A 23,219-nucleotide genomic window follows, 5' to 3' on the forward strand; every position below is an offset into this window, starting at 1 on the left:
GCTGCTGAAATTTGCTTTCTTTCTATGTATATCATACCTATACCTAACTAGTCAAGCTTCGGACTTATGAACATTTATTTGTGAAAATGTCCCTTCAGAATGGTATTTCCATTCGGTATTTGGTAAGCAGGCCATGATTACTATTTGACAGTAGCGTTGTGACATTCTCCTAATAATATCGACATTTTCGTCACTTCAGAAGTTGCAAATACCTTCAAAACGATGGAACAAAACTATTCAAACGAAGTTCTTATGAATTTGTTTATTATTTTTTGACAGTGTGACAAAATTATCAGCAGAACATGTAGAAAGTTCAATGAAATGTATCCGAATCTACCGCCAATGAACCTCAAGAAATTTATACGAATTCAGAACAATTTCAATGTGTTTGGATAAACTTTAAAAAAGCACCAAAAAACTTGAAATTGGATATATTGATATGAATAATTATAAAAAAGTAAAACAATCATGTGGAATATTTCAAAATATGTTCGAATCGCTGGCCGTTCACTTCCAAGCACTTTAAAATGCGGGTGTTGACTGCTTTCGTTGTGGCAGATCTGATTTCATTGGGATCCAAATCTTCAAATGTTTGGGCGATCCTTTCTAACAATTCATCTCTCGAACGCACGGGTATTTTGTAACCTTTTTCTTTAAACATTCCCCACAAATAAAAATCTAATGGATTAAGATCGGGTGATCTCGCTGGCCAATTCCATGGTCCCAAGCGCCTCATCCACCGATCGTCAAATAGTCTATCCAGTTCTGCGCTCACTTCTCTTGTGCAATGTGCAGGAGCTCCGTCTAGTTGGTACCAACAGTTTCGATAATCTTCGAGTGGCAGATTATCCACGAAACTGTCTACAGTATTCTCCAAAATATTCAGGTAGCTTCTGGATGTTAATGACTCCTCGTATATCACGTACCTCAATTTGTTGTCCATCAACATGCAGAAGACATTAAAACTGAATTTTTCTTGAAATCCGGCTTCTTTTGTGACGTGAGGATTTTCACTGGACCAATAATGACGATTTTTTCTATTGAAAATCCCTTCTCTCGAAAATTTCGATTCATCAGTCCAAATAATTTTATTTAAAAAAAGTGGATCTTCTTGAATGCGTGTCAACAACATTTCACAAAATTCTACTCTCTGTTGAGGATCTTGAGGCTTCATTGCTTGAATTTTGGTGAATTTATAATCATGCATTTTATGTCTTCGCAAGATTCTTTGAACCGATGAATATTTTATACCCAAATCTTCTTCAGCACTTCTTATCGATGACTCGGGAAATGCGTGAAAATATGCTAAGACATTAATCTGGTTGTCTTCGAAAGTTACGGGTCGAGGCAAGTTTCTTGGTGCTTTTAAAGTTGATCCAAATGCATTGAAATTGTTCTGAATTCGTATAAATTTCTTGAGGTTCATTGGCGGTAGATTCGGATACATTTCATTGAACTTTCTACATGTTCTGCTGATAATTTTGTCACACTGTCCAAAAATAATAAACAAATTCATAAGAACTTCGTTTGAATAGTTTTGTTCCATCGTTTTGAAGGTATTTGCAACTTCTGAAGTAACGAAAATGTCGATATTATTAGGAGAATGTCACAACGCTACTGTCAAATAGTAATCATGGCCTGCTTACCAAATACCGAATGGAAATACCATTCTGAAGGGACATTGTCACAAATAAATGTTCATAAGTCCGAAGCTTGACTAGTTAGGTATAGGTATGATATACATAGAAAGAAAGCAAATTTCAGCAGCTTTCCGAATTTTCAATAATATACAGGGTGTTCCATTTAAAATAATCAAATTTCAGCAACTTTTTCAAGCAAACGAAAAAACTGTATTTTTTTACCACTCTGTATTGAAGTAACGGAGATTAGGCTGACGTGTGAGAAGTGTCCAAGTATCACCTAACTCCAAACCAAATTTCGATATCATAGTACTTCTTAACTAAAAGATATCGGCATTTTTAGAAGTCATGATTTTCGAAGAAAAACATTGAAATTAATGTTTATTTCGAAAACGGTAACAGATAGGTATAGGGAAATATCAAGAAAAGTTGTCGGGCAATTGTTGGAGATTCCAAAAATAATATTATATACAGAGTGTTCTATTTGAAAAATCAAAGTTGCTACTGCTTTCTAATAGAAGCGGCAACACCGCATTGTCGAAAATATTTTAGTTGGCTAGAGAATGTCCGAATATGCCCTCCATTAAATTTTCAAAGTGATCCGTTGTCTGGTTCACCAGAAACGTCTAATGTGCCATCCACCGTGAATCAGCCTGTATAAGCTTGACGATTACCATACAATGTAATTTTTGTCTAAAAGGTAATAAAGTATTATTATTATTATTATCGAATGTGTCAAGAGTTCCCTTTTGAAATGCTCTGAAATAACAGTAGAGAGATTCATTATTTAATTCACAATTTGTTTTAGAATAGCTCACACAAATGTCACAACTATGGATTTTCAGTAATTTATTTATCAAGTGGTCCTTCGGAAACATGAAAAAACTCATTTTGGATATTGAACTGTTACTTTTACAACAATTTACAGCACAAACGTGTCCACCATCTATTAGTTTTTCCATTATGTTGAAAGTTAAAATTCACGATACGCACAGGACACGGTAACATTTACATTCTAACAAGAGCAAAGCCAAGAGCAGAATGAGAAAGTCTGTCACTTCCCAAAATGGCGGACTCATCACCGCGACGGATATGCGCGAACTTCTCCCGCCAAGCGAAGTGACATTGCTGATTGTTACCTATGCTGTGATATAATGCAGAACATACTCACAGAGCATATTAATTCGGAAAAAGCGACAAGATTGACAAAGTTCGACCTTCTTTAAGAATTGCCAATTCAGGTTACTTTTCAAAAATGAAGATTCAGCAGTCAAATGTTATTAGAAATCGCCAGATCTGTCAATAAATTGCCAGCTTTGAATAAGTTATTACATTTCAGTTCAAATTTAGCGCTATTTTCCTGAAATGACGCCACAAACATGTCTTCCTAAATATTTGTTGAAGGAAGAAGTGAATGAAAAAACTTAGGTTGGCAGCATTGTCTCGAGTGAGTTTGCTGCGCTTCTGGACGAAGCTTCTGTTCACTATGAGCAGGAGAAGCCTGGCCAAATGCACTCGAATGAGGGGCAAAAGGGAACATCCTACCTAACTACCTGTAGAACAATTATAAGGGTGTTGTGTATGAATCTGCTCGTATTGGTAGATAGTCACATGCGTGCATAGTGTTAGTTTCGTGTGAGGTGTTCTGAGGAGCAGGAGGTATCAAAATACGTTGTCTTGACATACACGTTTTATTACCATTCCAATTATTCAATATTCGAAAATGAAGGCCAGTCGACCACATGTTTCGAAGATCCAGAAGCAGTACTTATTACAATATCTCCAGAAAAAGCCAAAATTGGCGATAGGCAAATTTTCTCCCACGTTTACAATTGAAGAAGCTCAAATAGAGTGGCAAGCACTGGCGACTGCTCTCAACCGTTTACCAGGAAAACGAAGCATTAAAAGCTGGAAGCAGTGGAGGAAAGTACGTATACTTTATCTAAATAGAACCTATAAGGAACTGGAGTATTCTAAAATGGGTAAATGTTCGTTTTGAGGACACCCGGCGGATTTGAAAAAAATGTTGAGTGTACTTACGTATTTTGATGCGTAGATTACGAATTAGAAAGAAAAAAGCGGCGCTCTTCCTTATTTACAAAGTTACGGTCCTTCAAAGATCAGAAAAGGGCAACTTTTCAGCCTTCTTTTTCACAAGACTACTATTTAAAAACACAAGCATTGATTCACTAGATCACCTTTACACTTTATTCCTCCTTAATTGGCACTTTTCAATTCAATAGTCAACATTTTTCTTATAAAAAACTTAATTTAAAAACGAATGCTTCTCCTGGTTACACTCTTCTATTTCTAGGTTAGTTACTAGTGACATTTCAGAAAAAAGCGGTTGGTATTTGCCGCCGCCTACTATTTCAAATTCGTAATACACCACCAAAAACCAATTTACGAATGAAGGTAAAAAACATTTGAATTACTTCAGGAATATTGACACTATCAGTCGTACCAACTATGCCATTAACCTTAAAAACATAAAATACAGAGATATGTAACCAAAAAGCAGCTCCGTACATTTTTTAACATTTTTATTGAAAAAATATTGATTATTGAAGTGAAAGGTGTCAAAGAAGGAGGAATAAGGTATAAAGGTGTCCTAGTGAATAAATGCTTGTGTTTTTAAATAGTTTAACTTGTGAAAAAGAAGGCTTTTATTAACTTTGAAGGGCTTTAACTTTGTAAATAAGGGGGAGGGCCGCTTTTTTATTTCGGATTCGTAATCTACGCATCAAAATACGTAAGTACAATCAACATTTTTTTCAAAATCGCAGGATGATCTCAAAACGAATATTTACTTTCCACCGCATCGAAAACTAAAATTTCGCTAGATTTTTCTGGGAATTCGAAGAATGGAATTTATCACAAAATCTCTATACATACAATGTGTCCAAGATAAGGCGTTCCGGCATGAAAAAGTCTGGAGCATATTCAAATGAAGTTGGGAAATTCAGGAAATTCTTATTATATGTGATACATCAGTAAAATTGCCCCCAAAATAGCAAACTTATGATTCTCTCTTCCCGTACCCAGCGCCAGAAAAAATTAAGACGAAATTTGTGAATTTCTGTTCTTCCCGAATATCTCTGGAACTAATCAAAATTTCCTCAATCTCAGAATCATTCAAGTGAGCTTTCTTTATCTCTCATGCAGAGTGTATAATATTCACATTTCATAACTGAATATTGGTCATATGAATCTTCCTCTGAAAAAATTTCTAGGTTCGTACCTATTTCCTTCAATAGAGTATGATTTTTTTCATAGAAAATAGAATAAGAGCAATTGTTTGTTATACCCATTCACCGATTACCAGAAATTGCAGGTATAAAAATTTTGAATTGATAATTCGCATAATTGTTCATGGATTCATTGAAACTATTGCCTAAAATTTATTGTTAGGTCAGGTTGATGTGAATAGAGTTAGGTATATCAACAAGTTGTCCCAATTTCACTGAGTTATTTCATTTAATCTGCTTCGAGAATTATAAGGTTAGATAATTCGAAAGCTTTTCTTGAATGGTAAGCCTATTAAATGGATTAATACTGCCAAGCATTATCCAAATAAATCAGAGATGAAAAGGAATGCTCGTCGTTCTGATTTCGGAAAATCATGAAAAGAAACGGCCAAATGTGGCTTAACTTGTTGGATAATCTAAGTTTCTCTTTATTATTGAAGTTCACGATATCATTTTTAGAATTACTTCATTTTCAAATTTCTATTTCGAGGAAAAGTGTAAAGAATCTTATTTAGGAGATGTTTGTTTGCTAGGGATCCACAAATCTTTTTCTGTAGATAATATGAATTTCCAATATGTTCAGAAGAAAACACTTCTCCTTCGTCAAAACAACAATGCTGTCTCTAGTGAGTGTTTTCAGTATCATGGACTGGAAAGTCCCGGGCCTATGGAACGCCGTTTTACTTTTTATTGTCAGAAATATTAATTCCTCAATTTATTCAACTAACAATTTATTTGTTTGAATTTAATTGATTCATGCATTTGTTCCACACATTAAAAACGATTGTTCGCGAAATTTGTTCTATTTTAAATGACACTTGACTTAAAATGTTACATTAATTAATTTGTTTGATGAAAAGTTGCGAACAGTTATAATATAGATTCATTGTTTGAAATTTTTGGAAGTAAATGTTTGTCATATATACTTTTTTTTGTAAGTATCGAATAATTTACTACAATTTCTGTGAAACATGAATAAAATTGTTTGTTGATAATTATAGTTACATGAATTGAAACGATTGTTGATAATTTCAATTCGGCGCTAGCTTCGAGCGGTTTCTTGCAGAAGCTGAATTTTTAAATCTGGCAACATGATAGTCTAGTGATAGAAACACAATATTCCGTCCGACCGCAGCGCCGAATAAAAATTATCAACAATCAATTTAATTCATGTATCACCTGAAAGCAACAATCAACAATTCATTTTTACAAAATACCGATATAGTCCAATCAACAAGTTCAAAAACATGAAAAATAGAGATAAAGGTCCTAAAAATATGAGCGATAGCTCATTCGATTCGGAATCACCTCTAGAAAAATGTTTTTGAAGGATTTTGGTGCAGGTAAAAAATTGCAATTGTTATCAACAAAATAAGATTTAAAAAAATGGTATTTAGTTTTTCGTTAATACTCAAAAAATATTAATATTTAAGCAATTTTGAAAAAAGCTCGTTAGAGAGGAGAAAATTTCCGATAAAAAAGTCCCGACTTCTGAAATCTCCATTATTTATAATTTGACTTTGAAAATAGGGTTCCGCGCGACTGTTACGGCATGCGCGCACTGCCGCTAAAGAGAGTTTATCAAAAGAATTTTTTTTATAACATAAAATGTCATTTTAAAAATTTGAAGAGTCCCGTAGAAAAAAAAATGATCACCATTTTTCGAAAAGTTATTCAATTGTTAACTAACAAATTTTTTCCCAATCTGCGTTGGCATAAATAATGGGATAAAAGTTATAAATAATTGGCCTAAAAATTTTAAACTTCTTGGAGCATTTTAATATATATATTTCATACGATCCTGCGATAAAAGTTCATAAAAATTTATTAATTTGGTAATTTTGATTTTTTATAACTATTGCAAAATGAAATATCTAAAAATTGTTGATATACCTATATTTTTTTAAATTGATATTTAGCTATGTCTGGTTTCACATTAAACAATGGCAGTTATTAACATAGGATATGATTTTTTTACGTAATTTGTTTATTAAATTGTTTTAAACAAATAGAGAAATTCAATATTTTTGAAAATTTTTTTTTGCTATTTTGTTGTCTAGAGATGATTATAATAAAAAAAAAATTTATTTTTTTTAAATTGGGGTTTTTATATTTCGATTGTTTTAATAATTCGTAAAGAAATAATTTTGCTTTTAAAAATCATAATTTACACTTTTGAATAGTTTGGCAAAAAATTTTTTTTTATTTATTATTTAATTGTTTATTAGTTTAACAATTTGTTATAAACAAATATTGGCCAACGTTATATTTTTTTCTGAAACAGAAAAAAATTATAAAAACAGATATATATATATATATATATATATATATATATATATATATATATATATATATATATATATATATATATATATATATATATATATATATATATATATAGAAAAGTGCCATGAATTTTTTTTATTCATTATAATTTAGTATTATAAGTTACAAATAAAAGTGGTAAAAAGCATAGAAAGTTTTGATTCTCTTTTCTTCTTGAATATCAGTTTTCTCGAAGTTGAGACTAAAAAAAATCAACTTTCAATTCATACCAATGTTGTAAAATCTTAAAAAAAAGTATTTGCGAATTTATTCTGTAGTAATTTTTCATTTGGGAAAATATAATGAACCATGACAATAGGATTGACGTTTTTCAAAAGTCCTGGGCCTAAGAAAGAAAACGCTTTTTTTTTATTTGAAGGTGATTGACAATTTTTCGTAATGTATTTCATCAGTTCGGACTTTCATTGTCTAATACCTATAATATAAATTGATTTGAAATCCCTGAAAAAAGAAATTAAAAAAGAGTAACCGAAAATAACAATTTTATTAAACAAAAACTTAAATTACAAAGAAATAACATACAGGCAACAACCAAAAAAAATGAAAAATTGAAATATTAATGAAAGCTGAAAATTAAAAAAAAATCATTAAAAAAATGAAAAATTAAAATTTAAATATTCCAAACCAAGTAACGTCACGACGTTTCGATTGTTAGTATCCACAATCGTCTTCGGGTTATAACTGGACTTATTCCTCCGAGATCCGACTATTTATAGGTCATTCGGATGCTTTCACCTTTCACATATCCCCTCTTCCTTCTCTCCGCTTCATTGGTTTTAGCGGGAGATGACCGTTTGGCGGGAGTTGGTCGTTTTCCGCTTGATTAGAGGTTTCCATATGTTACGTATCTCTACGCTAGCTTGACTAGCGCCAAACGGTCATCTCCCGCTAAAACGAATGAAGCAGAGAGAGGAAAGAGGGGGATAGGTGAAAGCACTCGAATGACCTATAAATAGTCAGATCTCAGAGGAATAAGTTCAGTTATCACTCGAAGACGATTGTGGATACTAACAATCGAAACGTCGTGACGTAACTTGGTTTTGGATTCTTTTAATTTTAATTTTTCATTTTTGTTAATAATATTATTCAATTTTCAGCTTTTATTAATATTTCAATGTTTTATTTTTTTGGTGGTTGCTTGTATGTTATGTCTTTGTTATTTCAGTTTTTTGTTTAATAAATTGTTATTTTCGGTTAATCTTTTTTAATTTTTTTTCAGGAATTTCAAATCAATTTATATTATATTAGACAATGGAAGTCCGAACTGATGAAATACGCGTTTTTTTTTGTTAAAAATTGGCTTTACTCCATCAAGAGACACAAAATCATTTCAGCGCCACTGTAACGATTTATCTTTTGTCTCAAAATAGTCATCAGTTTCAGCCATAACCTCTTCATTCGAGCGAAATTTATTACCGGTGAGCATTCCTTTGAACAGCTAGTAGTCACTGGGAGCCAAATCTGGCGAATAAGGTGGATGCGGGAGCAATTATAAGTTCAATTCCTGTAGTTTTGAAATTGTTTCGATTGACTTGTGACACGTTGCTTTGTCTAGATGAATCAAAATTTCTTCCTTTGCCATATGCGGTCATTTCTTTGCAATGTCAGCCTTCTAACGATCCAATAACGCTATATAATATTCACTGTTGATAGTCACACCACGCACATCCCAAAATACCGGGGCCATAACCTTTCCAGCCGGTAATGGTGCTTTCAGGCGCTTTGGACGAGGCTCACCAGTTGCTTTCCACTCAGATGACGATCGTTTTGATTCCGGAGTAGAGTGGTGTATCCATGTTTCATCCATTGTCACATATCGACGCAAAAATTATGTTTTTATGTTTGAACATGGCCAAACACTGCTCAGAATCATCAATACGTTCTTGTTTTTGGTCGACAGTGAGCACGCGCGGCACCCACTTTGAACAGAGCTTTCTCATAGTCAAATACTCGTACAATATAAAGCTAAAACGTTTTTTTTTATATCTTTTCCAGTATCTTCTATTTCATTTGTTATACCGACTTTTATTTATTTCCAGACTTGGCACGACATGAAATCCAAAGTCAAAATGAAATCTATCAAGGATTACAGATCACTGACTAGTAGAGAAATGAAAGTTTTGAGAATCTCAGATGGATCCGAAGAAAACGACCAGTCTTTGATGGAAGAGGATAGTGATGAATACGTCGAGGATAGTGATGAATACGTCGAGGTCAATAATAATGATCACAAACAAGGAATCATGCAAGATGAAGATACAATCGAATCTATTCTCATAAACATAACACCAGATGAAGAACAAGATAATGCTAATGGTAATCAAAAAGTGCAAGGCGATCGTTTCTCAGATTATAAGGTGGAAGATGATGTCGATGATACTCATGGTAACACAACAGAAGTTCTGCATGATTCTGATGAGCATATAATGAAGATCACAGCATCTTACTACGAAAGAAAATTGGCTTGCTTGAATAGAATAGCAGACGCCAAAGAAAGATCGTCCTGGGCGAAAGTGCGTATTGCAAACGCTCTGGAGGAAATTGCACGGAACCGAACTGATATATGAATAAAAATTATGTGCAATGCTTTCTTGTGTAATATCAAATAAATCTCTGGACATTCGTACGGCAAGCAAAATTGACACGTTTATAATTAATATTACTGGAGTTTTTTCATAACACCAAACCGTTATTTTACTGCCTCGACACGTGTTTCGATCACCAAGTGATCATCTTCAAGAGGAAGATCAAACGGTTTGATTATCCTCTTGAATATTGTGTTGATAAAAAACTCCAGTGATATTCATTACTACACCAAAGATGTCAAAAAGTGCATCACGAGTACAATTTTAATTATTGTTTCATGTGTTTATGAAATTTGGGGAATGTGTATATTTTTGTATTTGTGAATGTTAATTTTAATGTTATCTCATACGTGATGTACTGTGAAACGTGTGATTTTACTATTCGATTAATTAATTATTTTTGACTTGCTACGTATATGTTATGGTTAATAAATATTATTAATTTTATAATTTGCGATTTATTATCAACAGATGTCCCACAACTTCAAGTTATGATTGGGTAGTGACTCGTGCGTTAATATTTATATTGCATATCTTCGAAATGTAAAACTTCGAGAAACTCTTGCAGTTTTTGCTGTTGGTCTCGAGACAAATTTCATTCTGAGTTAGGTTTCATGCATAGATATATCGGACAATAATAGTCTGGTTCACATGTACTCGATTTAGCTCTTTTTGGTGACATTTTTCAGCCCTGTCCAAAAATTACGACCAAGGTGTCATTCGATTCGTATTTTTGCCTAGAAAGTTTAAGGGAAGGTCCGAAAACGCGCCGATAAACATTACAAAAGTTATAAACAATTAAGTGAAAAAAAAAATGTTTGCAGTATGATTTGATGCAGCCATTCGAATACAATTATCCAAATGTTCATCTGTAAGTCGATTGCGATATTTGTTCTTAATAAACTTCATATTGGAAAAAGAAGATTCACACAAATAGGTTGAACTGAATAATGCTTTCACTTTCAAGGCAACACGGCATAGAACTGAATATTTGTCTTTTCTTACAATAGGCCAGATACATTCAGTACTTGAGACTAACGATTTTAAGACTAAATCATTTTCAAACTCAATGATTTCCATTTCTGTTGCAGCGATGTCTTCGCCAAAGTTCTGCATAACACAAGTTGCAAACTGTTGGATATCAATTTCCATAAAGGGAGAAACAACAAACTGCGCTACTAAAGTCATTTCACTGAAATCCTTAAAACGATTTTTGAAGTTATTCTTCAGGATAGAAATTATTTCTACATGATATTTGTTGTCATAGGGTTCTAATGGATTTTGAGATATTTTTTCTGAAAGAATAGGAAAATGCTTGGCATCGCTGTTAATTAGGTTTTGTTCCCAAAACTCCAGCTTTTTGATAAATGCTTTCATATCAGAAATCATTTCCGCTAGTTCTTTGTCTCTCCACTGAAGCTGCAAATTGAGTTCGTTTAATTTCTCTGTAATGTCCACGAGAAAACCAAAATCTCTAAGCCAGATTGAATTTTCTAGTTCCGGAGTCGGTTCGCGTTGTTTGAAAAATTGAACTATGCCAGATAGGACATCATTAAAACGTTTCAGCACCCGTCCTCTACTCAACCATCGGACTTCTGAGTGAAGGAGTAGGTCACCGTAATGACAGTCAACTTCATCGGCCAAGGTTCTGAATAATCTTCTTTGTAACGCTTGAGCTCTAATCTTGTTCACAATTTTTACCACCAGTTTCATAACGTTGTTTAGTTTCAGGAAATTTCCACATAATGCTTGCTGATGGATAATGCAGTGGTAACAGAGAAATTGCGGAAAAGTTTCATCTTTACGAAATAACGCCACCAGACCCTTATCACAACCCACCATAGCTGAAGCGCCATCGGTAGTCAAGCCTACAATTTTCGATATTGGAATTTTCTCGGAAGAAATAATATTTTTTAAATGAGAAAACAACTCATGTCCAGTAGTGTGTCCTTTCAGTGGAATGAACTTCAAAAGATCTTCTTTAATCGTAAAATCACTAAAAACCATCCTGACGAACACGGCCATCTGGGCAGTGTCAACGACATCTGTTGATTCATCCAGTTGAAGTGAAAAATAAACACAGTTATCTAAGTCAGTTCTTAACTGTAAAAAAATATCATTGCTCATTATTTCTACACGTCTCATCACTGTATTAGCAGAAAGTTGCATAGATTTTATAGATGAAACTATCTCGTCTTCATTTCTAAAGTTGGCAAATAACGAATCAGCAGCTTCTAAAAACGCCTGTTTTATCATTTCCCCGTTTTCATAAGGTTTCTTTTTTTGTGCAATTATCTGGAACACACGGTACGATGCTTCAGTTGCAGCCTTATTTTTGTCGACTGTTCTTAAAAATATTGATTGTTGTCCAATTAACTGCTTTTTTAACTGTTTCAGTTTCTCCTTTCTGGCGCCAGAATGTAGTGGGAATGATTTTTCAAAATTAGAATGTACAGTTTTATGATGTCTCTCAATATTTCCTTTTTTAGCAACGGAGACCCAAGTATTACATAACAAACACATTTTTATCTTTAACTTCTGTAAAAAAATATTGTTCTTCCCATTCCGAATGAAAGTGGTATGTCTTTACCTTCTTACAACTGCTTGCCATAATATTATTTTTGTTGTTCTCTACTAACCCAACCGCTGGACGTTGGTTACGCGTTCAGTTTTAAAGTAAGCGCAATGTCGCCGCGCCATGCGTATTTATCCCGTTCAAAGCAATCCAGATCGTTCTCGAACACTAACGCGCTGGTCCGGCTGGTCGGTTCTAGCCGATTCTAGCTTGATGGCGTCAGCGGCAGATCGCTCACCGCAACGTTGCTGCTGCTTATGTTTAATATTATGACAATTAGATTTTTTCGTGGAATTTTCGGAAGCTTCTCTGATTTTTGCAGTTTGTATTTTTTTAATTGAAATCGTTGTGAGAGCTACCAGAATTGCCTCCGCGAGCTACCGGTAGCTCGCGATCGACAGGTTGGCGACCACTGTACTAGAGAAACAAAGATGGCTTATGCTAGGAGGAACACTTGCCAATACCAGTTAGATGGAATTCATAGATGTCACATTTTATCGTGTCATGAAAACAATGAAATGACAGTAACGAATATATCGTTACAAGTGGCGTTGTTCCACCCCGAGGTAAGTCTACGTCTCTCCGGCATCCAAATGGCGTAAGATGTCTCCATCTACAAGCTGCACACCTTCTCCGTGATTTTATTATTATTATCATCAATTCACGGATTACATGAATGTCATTGAGGAAGCGAGGAATGGCAATGAATACACAATTTTTTTCAAGGAATCGTTTTATTATTCCCTCATTTACAATATTTTCATAGTATCAATAAAACAATGTTTGTTTACGATATCAACTTCCAAAAAATATTTGATACGGAGTGATATCGCAATCCAATACAGGTAGGTTTCCCAGTTCAGTGCGCAGCCGTCATCAGTTTCTTGATCGATAATTACAATTATATGAGTGATTCATTATATAAACTCATCATCTATTATAAGCGTCATAATATAGTCACGACTCAAAGCCGTATTTTGTCAGGTACAATTGTGATGCAAAAAAGTACCGTTGATTACATGACTTGAGTGTACTGACATGTTCATGGTGTATTTGGAATTACAGGCTATACACGAACATGCGTTTATTTCAATAAATAGTAATACTAATGTATAATCTTGGTTTTCTAGCATCCTGGAGAAACATTCCGGAAAGAGACCTGAAATACAGTGATATGATTTTATGTAGATAAGGGTATAGTAATTCATAATAATTACATGTACATAATTTTTCAGCTAGAGGTCACATACTATCCCCACTGACAACACTCAGATACCACAAAGAAATGATTCTACTCAAATACAAATAAGTGGAGAGAGCGGATGAATTATATTTTATACCTGAGTGATTATAACCATTATAAAAACAAATATTGATCTGTCATGTATCTCAATAAACCACTCACTCAGTTCTGATTCTGTGAGCAATAATGTATGTTACAAAGGCTCATACTCTCGACTCGATATAGAACTGAATTATTTATAAATACACTGTGGCAAACGCGCACACTCACATATATAAGAATTTAACAGATATGATAAAATCATATTTTCGTAAGTGTCTGCATGCGCGGTCGCTAAATTATGATTTCAATCGAGTCAAAGGTATGATTACGTGAAAGCTAGGCTGAAAATTTCGTAGGCGAACACACAGATGATGCTACTAGTATTGAATTCATATAATTTTTAGTTGAACCTAACCTTCAAAAGACACGTGTAGGTATAAATTTCACAGCAGTCGGACAATTAGTTTATGCGATAGAACAGTTTTTGTGAAGCAACTTTTGTTAGTTTTGCAAAAATGGTAAAAAAAATGGCGAAAAAGAAACTGTTGAAGCCGAAGCCAGGATTCATAAACATTATTCAGACTTTGTACCAGGAGAATTAACATGGGTTAAAGCCATGATAACACAAGCATCTCTGGTCTGGTGACCAAAGATGAAGCAGGCGACTGCTATCAACAAACTAGGCAAGGTGCAAAGACTTGCATGTTTGGGAATGACGGGAGCAATGAGAACTACCTCAACAGCTGCATTGGAGACGCTCCTGAATCTACCTCCTTTACACTTTGTGATAATGAGGGAGGCCAGGATGGGCTAATTCAGACTGGAAAACTCACCGAACTACAAAAGATTGGACCGAACAGAAATTTCGAAACAAGTGGAGGAGCACATATTGAATATGTGCACTAACCACATGACACCGAAGTACACCTTCAAAACGAACTTCACGGCCAAAATCATGAGCTGTGAAAAGTGGAAAACCATTATTCATCCCGAAAACATGTTTGGAAAAAACACCTGGTGTACAGATGGGTCGAAGACCAAACATGGAACGGGAGCTGGAATATACCGAGCGGATAGAAATTTAAACTACAGCTCGGCTCAGAATAATTACAGGGTTACTAACCGGTTATTGTCCGCTTAGAGGACACCTGAATAAAATGGGGGTGTATAACGGAGACCTCAGCTGCAGATTATGCAACGAAGGGATAGAAACAGCTCTACACATCTTATGCGAATGTGAGGCACTGAATCACAGGAGACAGGCAAAATAACGTACAAAATTACGCCCAGAAGAATATGACGAAATCCAACACGGAACCTGTACAAACTAGTACAGGGAACGAGACTGATGGAATGGGTGTCATGATCAGATGAAAGAATAAACGCAATGAGCCCAAGACTTGGACTGAATTGACAAGTCCGACAGCTCCCAAAGGACTAAAAAAACCGATTGAGATAGGTGTGACTGTGAAATATCAAAGGAACGTGTTGGATATATCCTATATGAATATTTGGGTATACGAAAGCTCTGGTCGTAGTGGGTGCCACGATTGTGGTACCCAATCGTGAGCTTGTAAAGGAACGGGTTTTGCTCTCAGGGTTTTTCGTGGGTAGTCAGGGAAAATCAGACTGCTGCTCTTTGCTGAGTCGGAGTGAAATGAGTGAACAATACAGGCATCAATAATGCTTGGTTATTCGCGAACATACAGCTAAAATGAGATGTAATTAATTCTCACAATAGAACACTACTGGCTTTACCATTGCCTACCTGAAATAAGATGCAGGCCGCCACAATACAAGTATTATTTAACCTTTCAGGCCCCAGGCAAATTATATTAAACTGAATAATGCGTATGTAATAATGAAACCACAGACTTTTACTTCGTTTCAACAAATCGCTCTCTGCGAACGCCATTCAATAAAATAGTTTTCGATATAAAAACGGTGGCGGTTTTTCTGTAAATTCCAATTGATGCGAGGTTTTTAGGCATACCGAGGATCGCTGTGACAAGCAACCCATCATACAAGTATATAAAGAATGTGTGGTGTTTTTCGTTTTTTGTTTTTTGAATTTTCATTTCTGTTTGTTTTTGTATTTTTTTATTCTTTTCTTTTTGTTTTTGCATTTTGATTTTTTTGAATTTATTTTTTCAAGTAGGTAAGTGTTTTTTCTTGATTTGTTTTATATTTTTGGTTCTCTTATTTTTTTTGTATTTTTTTTTTTATAATTTTGTATAGATTTTTTTTTCAATGCGTTTGTACATAATATGATTTAATTTCTGTTTACATATAGTACTATAACTATATTTACAATCGATCATTCATACTTTAATTTTGCATCTTATTAGATGATTGTATAATAATTTGTATATATTTCTGTTGTTTTCATACAATTTAAGTTTATTGGAAAAAATATATTATGAAATTTGAATTCAGAGTAAAGGGTATTTATACTGTGGATGTGGTACGAACACTCCAATATGATGTGATTGAGATTGCCATAACGTCCACATGAGCATAGAGGATTATCTGTTAATCCAATTTTGAATTTGTAAGCTGGGCGGATAGCGTGATTTGATCGTAAACGGTTTATTGTATTTATGTATTTTGTGTCGCTCTCTTGTTCAAACCATTTCTTCCCAATAATCTTTGGGAAGAGCTGTTTGAAGTTTTTGCCTGTCCGAGATTCATTGAATTGATTTTGCCGAATTTCATTCAAATCTTTCTTGTAAATTCGATTCAAATCGGTACGTGGCTTGCTTTGCTAATCTATCTACTACCTCATTTCCTTTTATTCCGGAATGTCCTTTTATCCAAATTATAGATATCTTTCTATTTTGTGAAAGAATTGATTTATGGGCTCTGGCGATTTCTATTTCCAATTCAGAAAATAGATTAGGATTTCGGAAATTTTTCAGTCGATCCACGGCACTCTTGCTATCAGTGAAAATTATTGAATGAATGCTGTTTTGTGTCAGAATATATTGCATTGCCAAAAGTATAACTTTCATTTCTGCAGTGTAGATGGATGCATAAAAGGATGTATAAAAATATATGTTAACGGAGTAAACGTAAAATAACTCAAAAGAAAAATACCCGTGTTTTGCTCCAAGCTCACAATCGACGGAAAACAACATCGAATTGTTGATTTTCAACAGTTTTTGAAGCTTTTCCACTATGGAAAACCCCGAGTTGATGCGTCGATACGTGACAATGGAACATGAAATCCTGTCTTAAATTGAATTCTGAAAAACCAACTCACTTACTTAGTATCGGTATCCATTTCCACCACCGTTTCCACCACCGTTTCCACCGCCATTTCCACCGCCATTGCCTCCCACTCTTTGGCCAGCTTCTTCTGCGGCATTTTGTTCGAGTGATTTCAATATTTCTGGGGGTATTGGTGGTGAAGTTGGAAGATGATCTCCTACCGGTACGAATCCATTTTCGTCAGCAGTATATTCCACTTTTATTTCTGTGCCATCGGGAGCAGTGTAAGAGTACGATCCAACTGCAGATTGAATCCCTTCTTCACCTCCGGGTTTGAGTTCACCCTCTTCTTGGGCTTTGATGCCGTTCCCAGTTTCGTAACTGAAGTGAAATATGGAACATTAAAACAGTTGTAAAATATTTTTTGGTATGATCATCTCGAATATTGAAATTGTTATTTTGTCCAGAATGTTATGTTTTGGTATGGAAAATTATAGTATTGAACTGTTTCTGAACTTTTTGTTACTCAAATTGATATCAACCATGAATGTATCATACCTCCATTTGTAACTGCCGTCGCCGTTATTCACATTTTCATATGAAATTATGGGAATTTGATCTCCATTGCCTCCTGCGCCACCATTTCCTGAATCAAAATATTAAATGAAATGAAGTAACAATGACAATCAGTAGAATGAACAGCAAATATGAGTTTTCAATTTATCAGAAACCTTCCCATACGGAGATTACTATTCATTGCAATTCCATCCATCCATACCAACACAATGGAGATTGCGAGGGCAGCCCCAGGGTCACCTGGGGCTGCCCTCAAGGTGGGGTACTATCTTCCCTTCAGTGGTCGCTCCTGGTGGATAGCCTGCTTGATGTCCTCGACAGAAACAAAGTTGGTCTGCAAACTTATGCAGATGACTTGTCATCTTGACAAAGTCCTCCAAAGCGCCTTGGGATGTTGTTCACAGTTGGTGCATGAGGGATCAGATGTCTGTCAACCCCAGCAAAACTGTGGTAATCCTTTTCAATAAGAAAAGAAACCGTTACGCCACTTTCCCTCAATGGTGTGGTCATTCCATTTGGAACGGAGGTGAAATATCTTGGCATTGTCCTTGATAAAAAAACTCACCTGGAACGCTCACTTGGAAAAAGTTTTACACAAAGCCAGACTGTCTCTATGGACATGTCGAAGGATTTGTGGTAAAACTTGGGGTGTAGGTCCCAAACAAATCCATTGGATTTATGAAAACGGCTCAATCGAAGCTCTGGCTCACAGAGACAGGCTTGTCTGGCTATCAGTGGTGCCATCAGTACCACACCTTCAGCAGCCATGGAGATCCTTCTAGATCCACCTCCTCCCCACATTTTTCTGGAGAGAGAGGCTAGATGGACTGCATACAGACTTGTGCACATTGCCAACTGTACGAATCAATTCAATGCAGAGTGCAACAAACTGTTGGTTGACATTAGAAGTCACAGCATTCTGAAAATGACCTCTGACTTTATGCCTCCAACTGTCAACTACAAACTGCCTTATAAAGTACTATTCCCAGTTTCCAGGTTTGGCTCACTCCCAGGCGTTCATTCACTCTTCGAAGCTAGATACCAAACAGTTGTTGGACTACAGTAGCATTGTATACAGGCTGATTCACGGTGGATGGCACATTAGACGTTTCTGGTGAACCAGACAACGGATCACTTTGAAAATTTAATGGAGGGCATATTCGGACATTCTCTAGCCAACTAAAATATTTTCGACAATGCGGTATTGCCGCTTCTATTAGAAAGCAGTAGCAACTTTGATTTTTCAAATGGAACACTCTGTATATAATATTATTTTTGGAATCTCCAACAATTGCCCGACAACTTTTCTTGATATTTTCCTATACCTATCTGTTACCGTTTTCGAAATAAAAATTAATTTCAATTTTTTTCTTCGAAAATCATGACTTCTAAAAATGCCGATATCTTTTAGTTAAGAAGTACTATGATATCAATATTTGATTTGTTTATTATTTTTGGACAGTGTGACAAAATTATCAGCAGAACATGTAGAAAGTTCAATGAAATGTATCCGAATCTGCCGCCAATGAACCTCAAGAAATTTATACGAATTCAGAACAATTTCAATGCATTTGGATCAACTTTAAAAGCACCAAGAAACTTGCCTCGATCCGTAACTTTCGAAGACAACCAGATTAATGTCTTAGCATATTTTCACGCATTTCCCGAGTCATCGATAAGAAGTGCTGAAGAAGATTTGGGTATAAAATATTCATCGGTTCAAAGAATCTTGCGAAGACATAAAATGCATGATTATAAATTCACCAAAATTCAAGCAATAAAGCCTCAAGATCCTCAACAGAGAGTAGAATTTTGTGAAATGTTGTTGACACGCATTCAAGAAGATCCACTTTTTTTAAATAAAATTATTTGGACTGATGAATCGAAATTTTCGAGAGAAGGGATTTTCATAGAAAAAAATCGTCATTATTGGTCCAGTGAAAATCCTCACGTCACAAAAGAAGCCGGATTTCAAGAAAAATTTAGTTTTAATGTCTTCTGCATGTTGATGGACAACAAATTGAGGTACGTGATATACGAGGAGTCATTAACATCCAGAAGCTACCTGAATATTTTGGAGAATACTGTAGACAGTTTCGTGGATAATCTGCCACTCGAAGATTATCGAAACTGTTGGTACCAACTAGACGGAGCTCCTGCACATTGCACAAGAGAAGTGAGCGCAGAACTGGATAGACTATTTGACGATCGGTGGATGAGGCGCTTGGGACCATGGAATTGGCTAGCGAGATCACCCGATCTTAATCCATTAGATTTTTATTTGTGGGGAATGTTTAAAGAAAAAGTTTACAAAATACCCGTGCGTTCGAGAGATGAATTGTTAGAAAGGATTGCCCAAACATTTGAAGATTTGGATCCCAATGAAATCAGATCTGCCACCACGAAAGCAGTCAACACCCGCATTTTAAAGTGCTTGGAAGTGAACGGCCAGCGATTCGAACATATTTTGAAATATTCCACATGATTGTTTTACTTTTTTATGATTATTCATATCAATATTTCCAATTTCAAGTTTCTTGGTGCTTTTTTAAAGTTTATCCAAACATATTGAAATTGTTCTGAATTCGTATAAATTTCTTGAGGTTCATTGGCGGTAGATTCGGATACATTTCATTGAACTTTCTACATGTTCTGCTGATAATTTTGTCACACTGTCCAAAAATAATAAACAAATTCATAAGAACTTCGTTTGAATAGTTTTGTTCCATCGTTTTGAAGGTATTTGCAACTTCTGAAGTGACGAAAATGTCGATATTATTAGGAGAATGTCACAACGCTACTGTCAAATAGTAATCATGGCCTGCTTACCAAATACCGAATGGAAATACCATTCTGAAGGGACATTTTCACAAATAAATGTTCATGACTAGTTAGGTATAGGTATGATATACATAGAAAGAAAGCAAATTTCAGCAGCTTTCCGAATTTTCAATAATATACAGGGTGTTCCATTTAAAATGGCAAATTTCAGCAACTTTTTCAAGCAAACGAAAAAACTGTATTTTTTTACCACCCTGTATTGAAGTAACGGAGATTAGGCTGACGTGTGGGAAGTGTCCAAGTATCACCTAACTCCAAACCAAATTTCGATATCATAGTACTTCTTAACTAAAAGATATCGGCATTTTTAGAAGTCATGATTTTCGAAGAAAAAAATTGAAAATAATTTTTATTTCGAAAACGGTAACAGATAGGTACAGGGAAATATCAAGAAAAGTTGTCGGGCAATTGTTGGAGATTCCAAAAATAATATTATATACAGAGTGTTCCATTTGAAAAATCAAAGTTGCTACTGCTTTCTAATAGAAGCGGCAACACCGCATTGTCGAAAATATTTTAGTTGGCTAGAGAATGTCCGAATATGCCCTCCATTAAATTTTCAAAGTGATCCGTTTTCTGGTTCACCAGAAACGTCTAATGTGCCATCCACCGTGAATCAGCCTGTATAGACTATATACAAAGACAGTAGGGATGAACTACGATGTCTAACAGGGCTTCTTACAGGTCGCTGTCATTTGAATCATCATATGCAGAGACGTGGACTGTCGGAAAACAGTGTGTGTCGCCTCTGTCTGGAAAATGATGAAACTGCAGAGCATATACTTTGTGCCTGCCCCGCTGGGGACCGAATCAGGTGCTTAGAGTTCGGCAGATCCGTACTCTCACCTGAAAGACCACTCACCCTACAAACTAATCGGCTTCATTAAAAACCTGGATTTATTTGTCCGCGTGTAAATAGGTGCGAGCCACAATAAACCTTCGTGGGTTGCGGTGAAGGGTCGAATAGACCCACCCACTTTAGACCTACCTACCTACCAACGTAGGTGTTGACGTATCAACAGTTGATACGTCAAGAAGAGTACTTAGAGCACGACATTGAAGATTACTGCCGCAGTTGCAGTTGAAACGTTTAAGATTGTAACCAAAGAAGATCACGGCAAAACCCGGCAACCAACCAAAACACGAATACAAGTAATAAAAACATTATAACGACCAAAAAAAATAGTTTTGTAGGGTTAAGTATGGAAAGTAGTGTGCTTGCTCTTGAATAACTTACAGGTTCGTGCAGTTCGATAGAAAATTGCTTACAGAAGAAACGTGACCAATGGGCGTGTTGCTCTAGTTGACTATGTCTGAAGAGAAATGCTACTAAACAACGACAGACCCGTTTTACAAAACATTCAATCACTTCCGATAGTTACGTGTACTCTTTATATAATAAAAAAAGGACTTCTAAACCGCTGAACAACATTTATCCAATGTGGAAGTACGTTCAACATTTTCTTAGTTGACCTAATTCAGACAATAATGACAAACATTAGGTATACACACATGAACATAAGAATCTCTTACAGTTTTTTTTTTTATATAACAAGTGAAATTACGACTTAACAGTACAACCCGTTGCTTTCATAACAAAAAACGATAAAAGTTATCAACAACACTAAATAAATAATTTTCAAATCATCTGCGAGGTGTAGTCGAAGTAATAGACTGAAGTGTACATTTAAATGTGGCAGCACTCTCAAAGGCCAAATAAAACAATACATAGAAATGAACCGGCTGAGAACTAATCTACGTGGACTGTAGACTTGGCGTTTCGTATTGGATAAAATTTTTACTAAGCAAGTTTTATGATTGGCTGGAGAGTCATAAAATTAAATTTGAAGTCTTGTCATGGTGACGAATAGAAGTCGGAAAATGCGGGGATGGTTATCGTCGTCGTGTTCAGTTCAGGAACTGATCGAGATTCGAGTGTTGAAATTCAATATTGGTGCAGTTATTATAACTCGAAATTTTTGTTATCTGTTTGAAATGTGGCGTCCTTGGACAAGTACTAATAGTAATAACGAGTGTGATAACAACGCAGACTTTTTGCAGAGTAGTGTTTCCAATAGCGATGGTGAACAATGCGAAAAAGAGATACCAGTGGAAAAAATTCGAATGCATTTGAATATTGAAACACAGATAGTATGTTTCAATGTATAATAATCTACATCTCAAGTTTGATTTCGAGAGCAACAAACCATTACAAGCAACATCAGATTTGACCGAAATTCCTTTCTCAACTGTACGTAAAATAGTCAAAAACAAACCTTATGAACGTAAGACGCGATGTGATAAAGGATTATCAAAACCTTTATATGTTCATCTAATAAAATCATGGAAAAAAACAATATACGACTGTTACAAAAGCAATGAGATTCCTACAACTGAAATCATAAGGAAGAAATTGAATACTGCATACTCTTCAGAATTGGATGAAGAAACTAGGATTTAGATTTAAAATAATAAACAAACGTCAAGCAGTTATGGAAAGCAGAAGAATAGTGGAAGTACGTAACAAATACTTGGAACAAGTAACTATAGACAAGAACAACGGCAAATTTTCTATTTGGACAAAACTTGGTATGACACTCACGACATAATTACGAAAGAGTGTACTGATGGTTAAAGAATGTGTACGCCTAACATGCCTGCCAACAAAGAATTGCGACTATTCATTGTGCATTGCGGAGGAAGTGAAGAATGGGTTCCGAATTCTTTGAAATTATGTGGAGAAAAACTTGAGGACTGCAATGTTGACTATTATAAGAACACGGAAGCTAATATTTTCGAGGAATGATTTGAAATCATTCATCCCAAATTTGAACGCGTATAATGTAATAGTTTTTGACAACGCTTCCTATCATTCGCGACAGTTCATCAAAGTACCGAATTAAGTTTTGAGGA

At 35.1% G+C, this 23,219-nt stretch overlaps 2 protein-coding genes across 5 annotated transcripts in view; one reads left to right on the forward strand and one right to left on the reverse strand.

Annotated features, from left to right (window-relative positions):
- The window catches only part of LOC111516700 (cytochrome P450 302a1, mitochondrial), a 187,519-nt gene that overhangs the window by 57,455 nt on the left and 106,845 nt on the right, over window positions 1-23,219 (reverse strand). The window contains exons 9-11 of one of the 4 annotated variants that reach the window (XM_074186606.1): window positions 17,448-17,535; window positions 16,942-17,270; window positions 13,110-13,553 (exon numbers count right to left, since the gene is read on the reverse strand). In XM_074186606.1, coding sequence (XP_074042707.1) covers window positions 16,946-17,270; window positions 17,448-17,535 — 413 coding nt within the window. In that variant the 3' untranslated portion in view covers window positions 13,110-13,553; window positions 16,942-16,945. Of the gene's footprint in view, window positions 1-13,109; window positions 13,554-16,941; window positions 17,271-17,447; window positions 17,536-23,219 lie in introns of those variants that run through there. The other 3 variants (XM_074186607.1, XM_074186609.1, XM_074186608.1) reach the window with 3 other exon arrangements.
- Window positions 3,111-10,067, forward strand: LOC141487596 (uncharacterized). Its single transcript, XM_074186748.1, has 2 exons — window positions 3,111-3,567; window positions 9,274-10,067. Exons 1-2 carry the CDS (start codon window positions 3,364-3,366, stop codon window positions 9,799-9,801), a joined length of 732 nt encoding a protein of 243 aa, XP_074042849.1. The 5' UTR covers window positions 3,111-3,363; the 3' UTR covers window positions 9,802-10,067.

The sequence above is a fragment of the Leptinotarsa decemlineata genome, unplaced genomic scaffold (assembly GCF_025532065.1).
Source record: "Leptinotarsa decemlineata unplaced genomic scaffold, Ldec_3_MD MMD2_P_RNA_scaffold_4, whole genome shotgun sequence".
In the NCBI taxonomy this organism is placed as follows: domain Eukaryota; kingdom Metazoa; phylum Arthropoda; class Insecta; order Coleoptera; family Chrysomelidae; genus Leptinotarsa; species Leptinotarsa decemlineata.

What these genes read in the sequence shown, in the direction of transcription:
- LOC141487596 (XM_074186748.1), top strand. Translation starts at nt 3,364, where the DNA reads ATGAAGGCCAGTCGACCACATGTTTCGAAGATCCAGAAGCAGTACTTA. An exon ending in GCTGGAAGCAGTGGAGGAAA is followed by an intron (nt 3,568 to 9,273) that starts GTACGTATACTT and finishes ATTTATTTCCAG; the next exon opens with ACTTGGCACGACATGAAATC.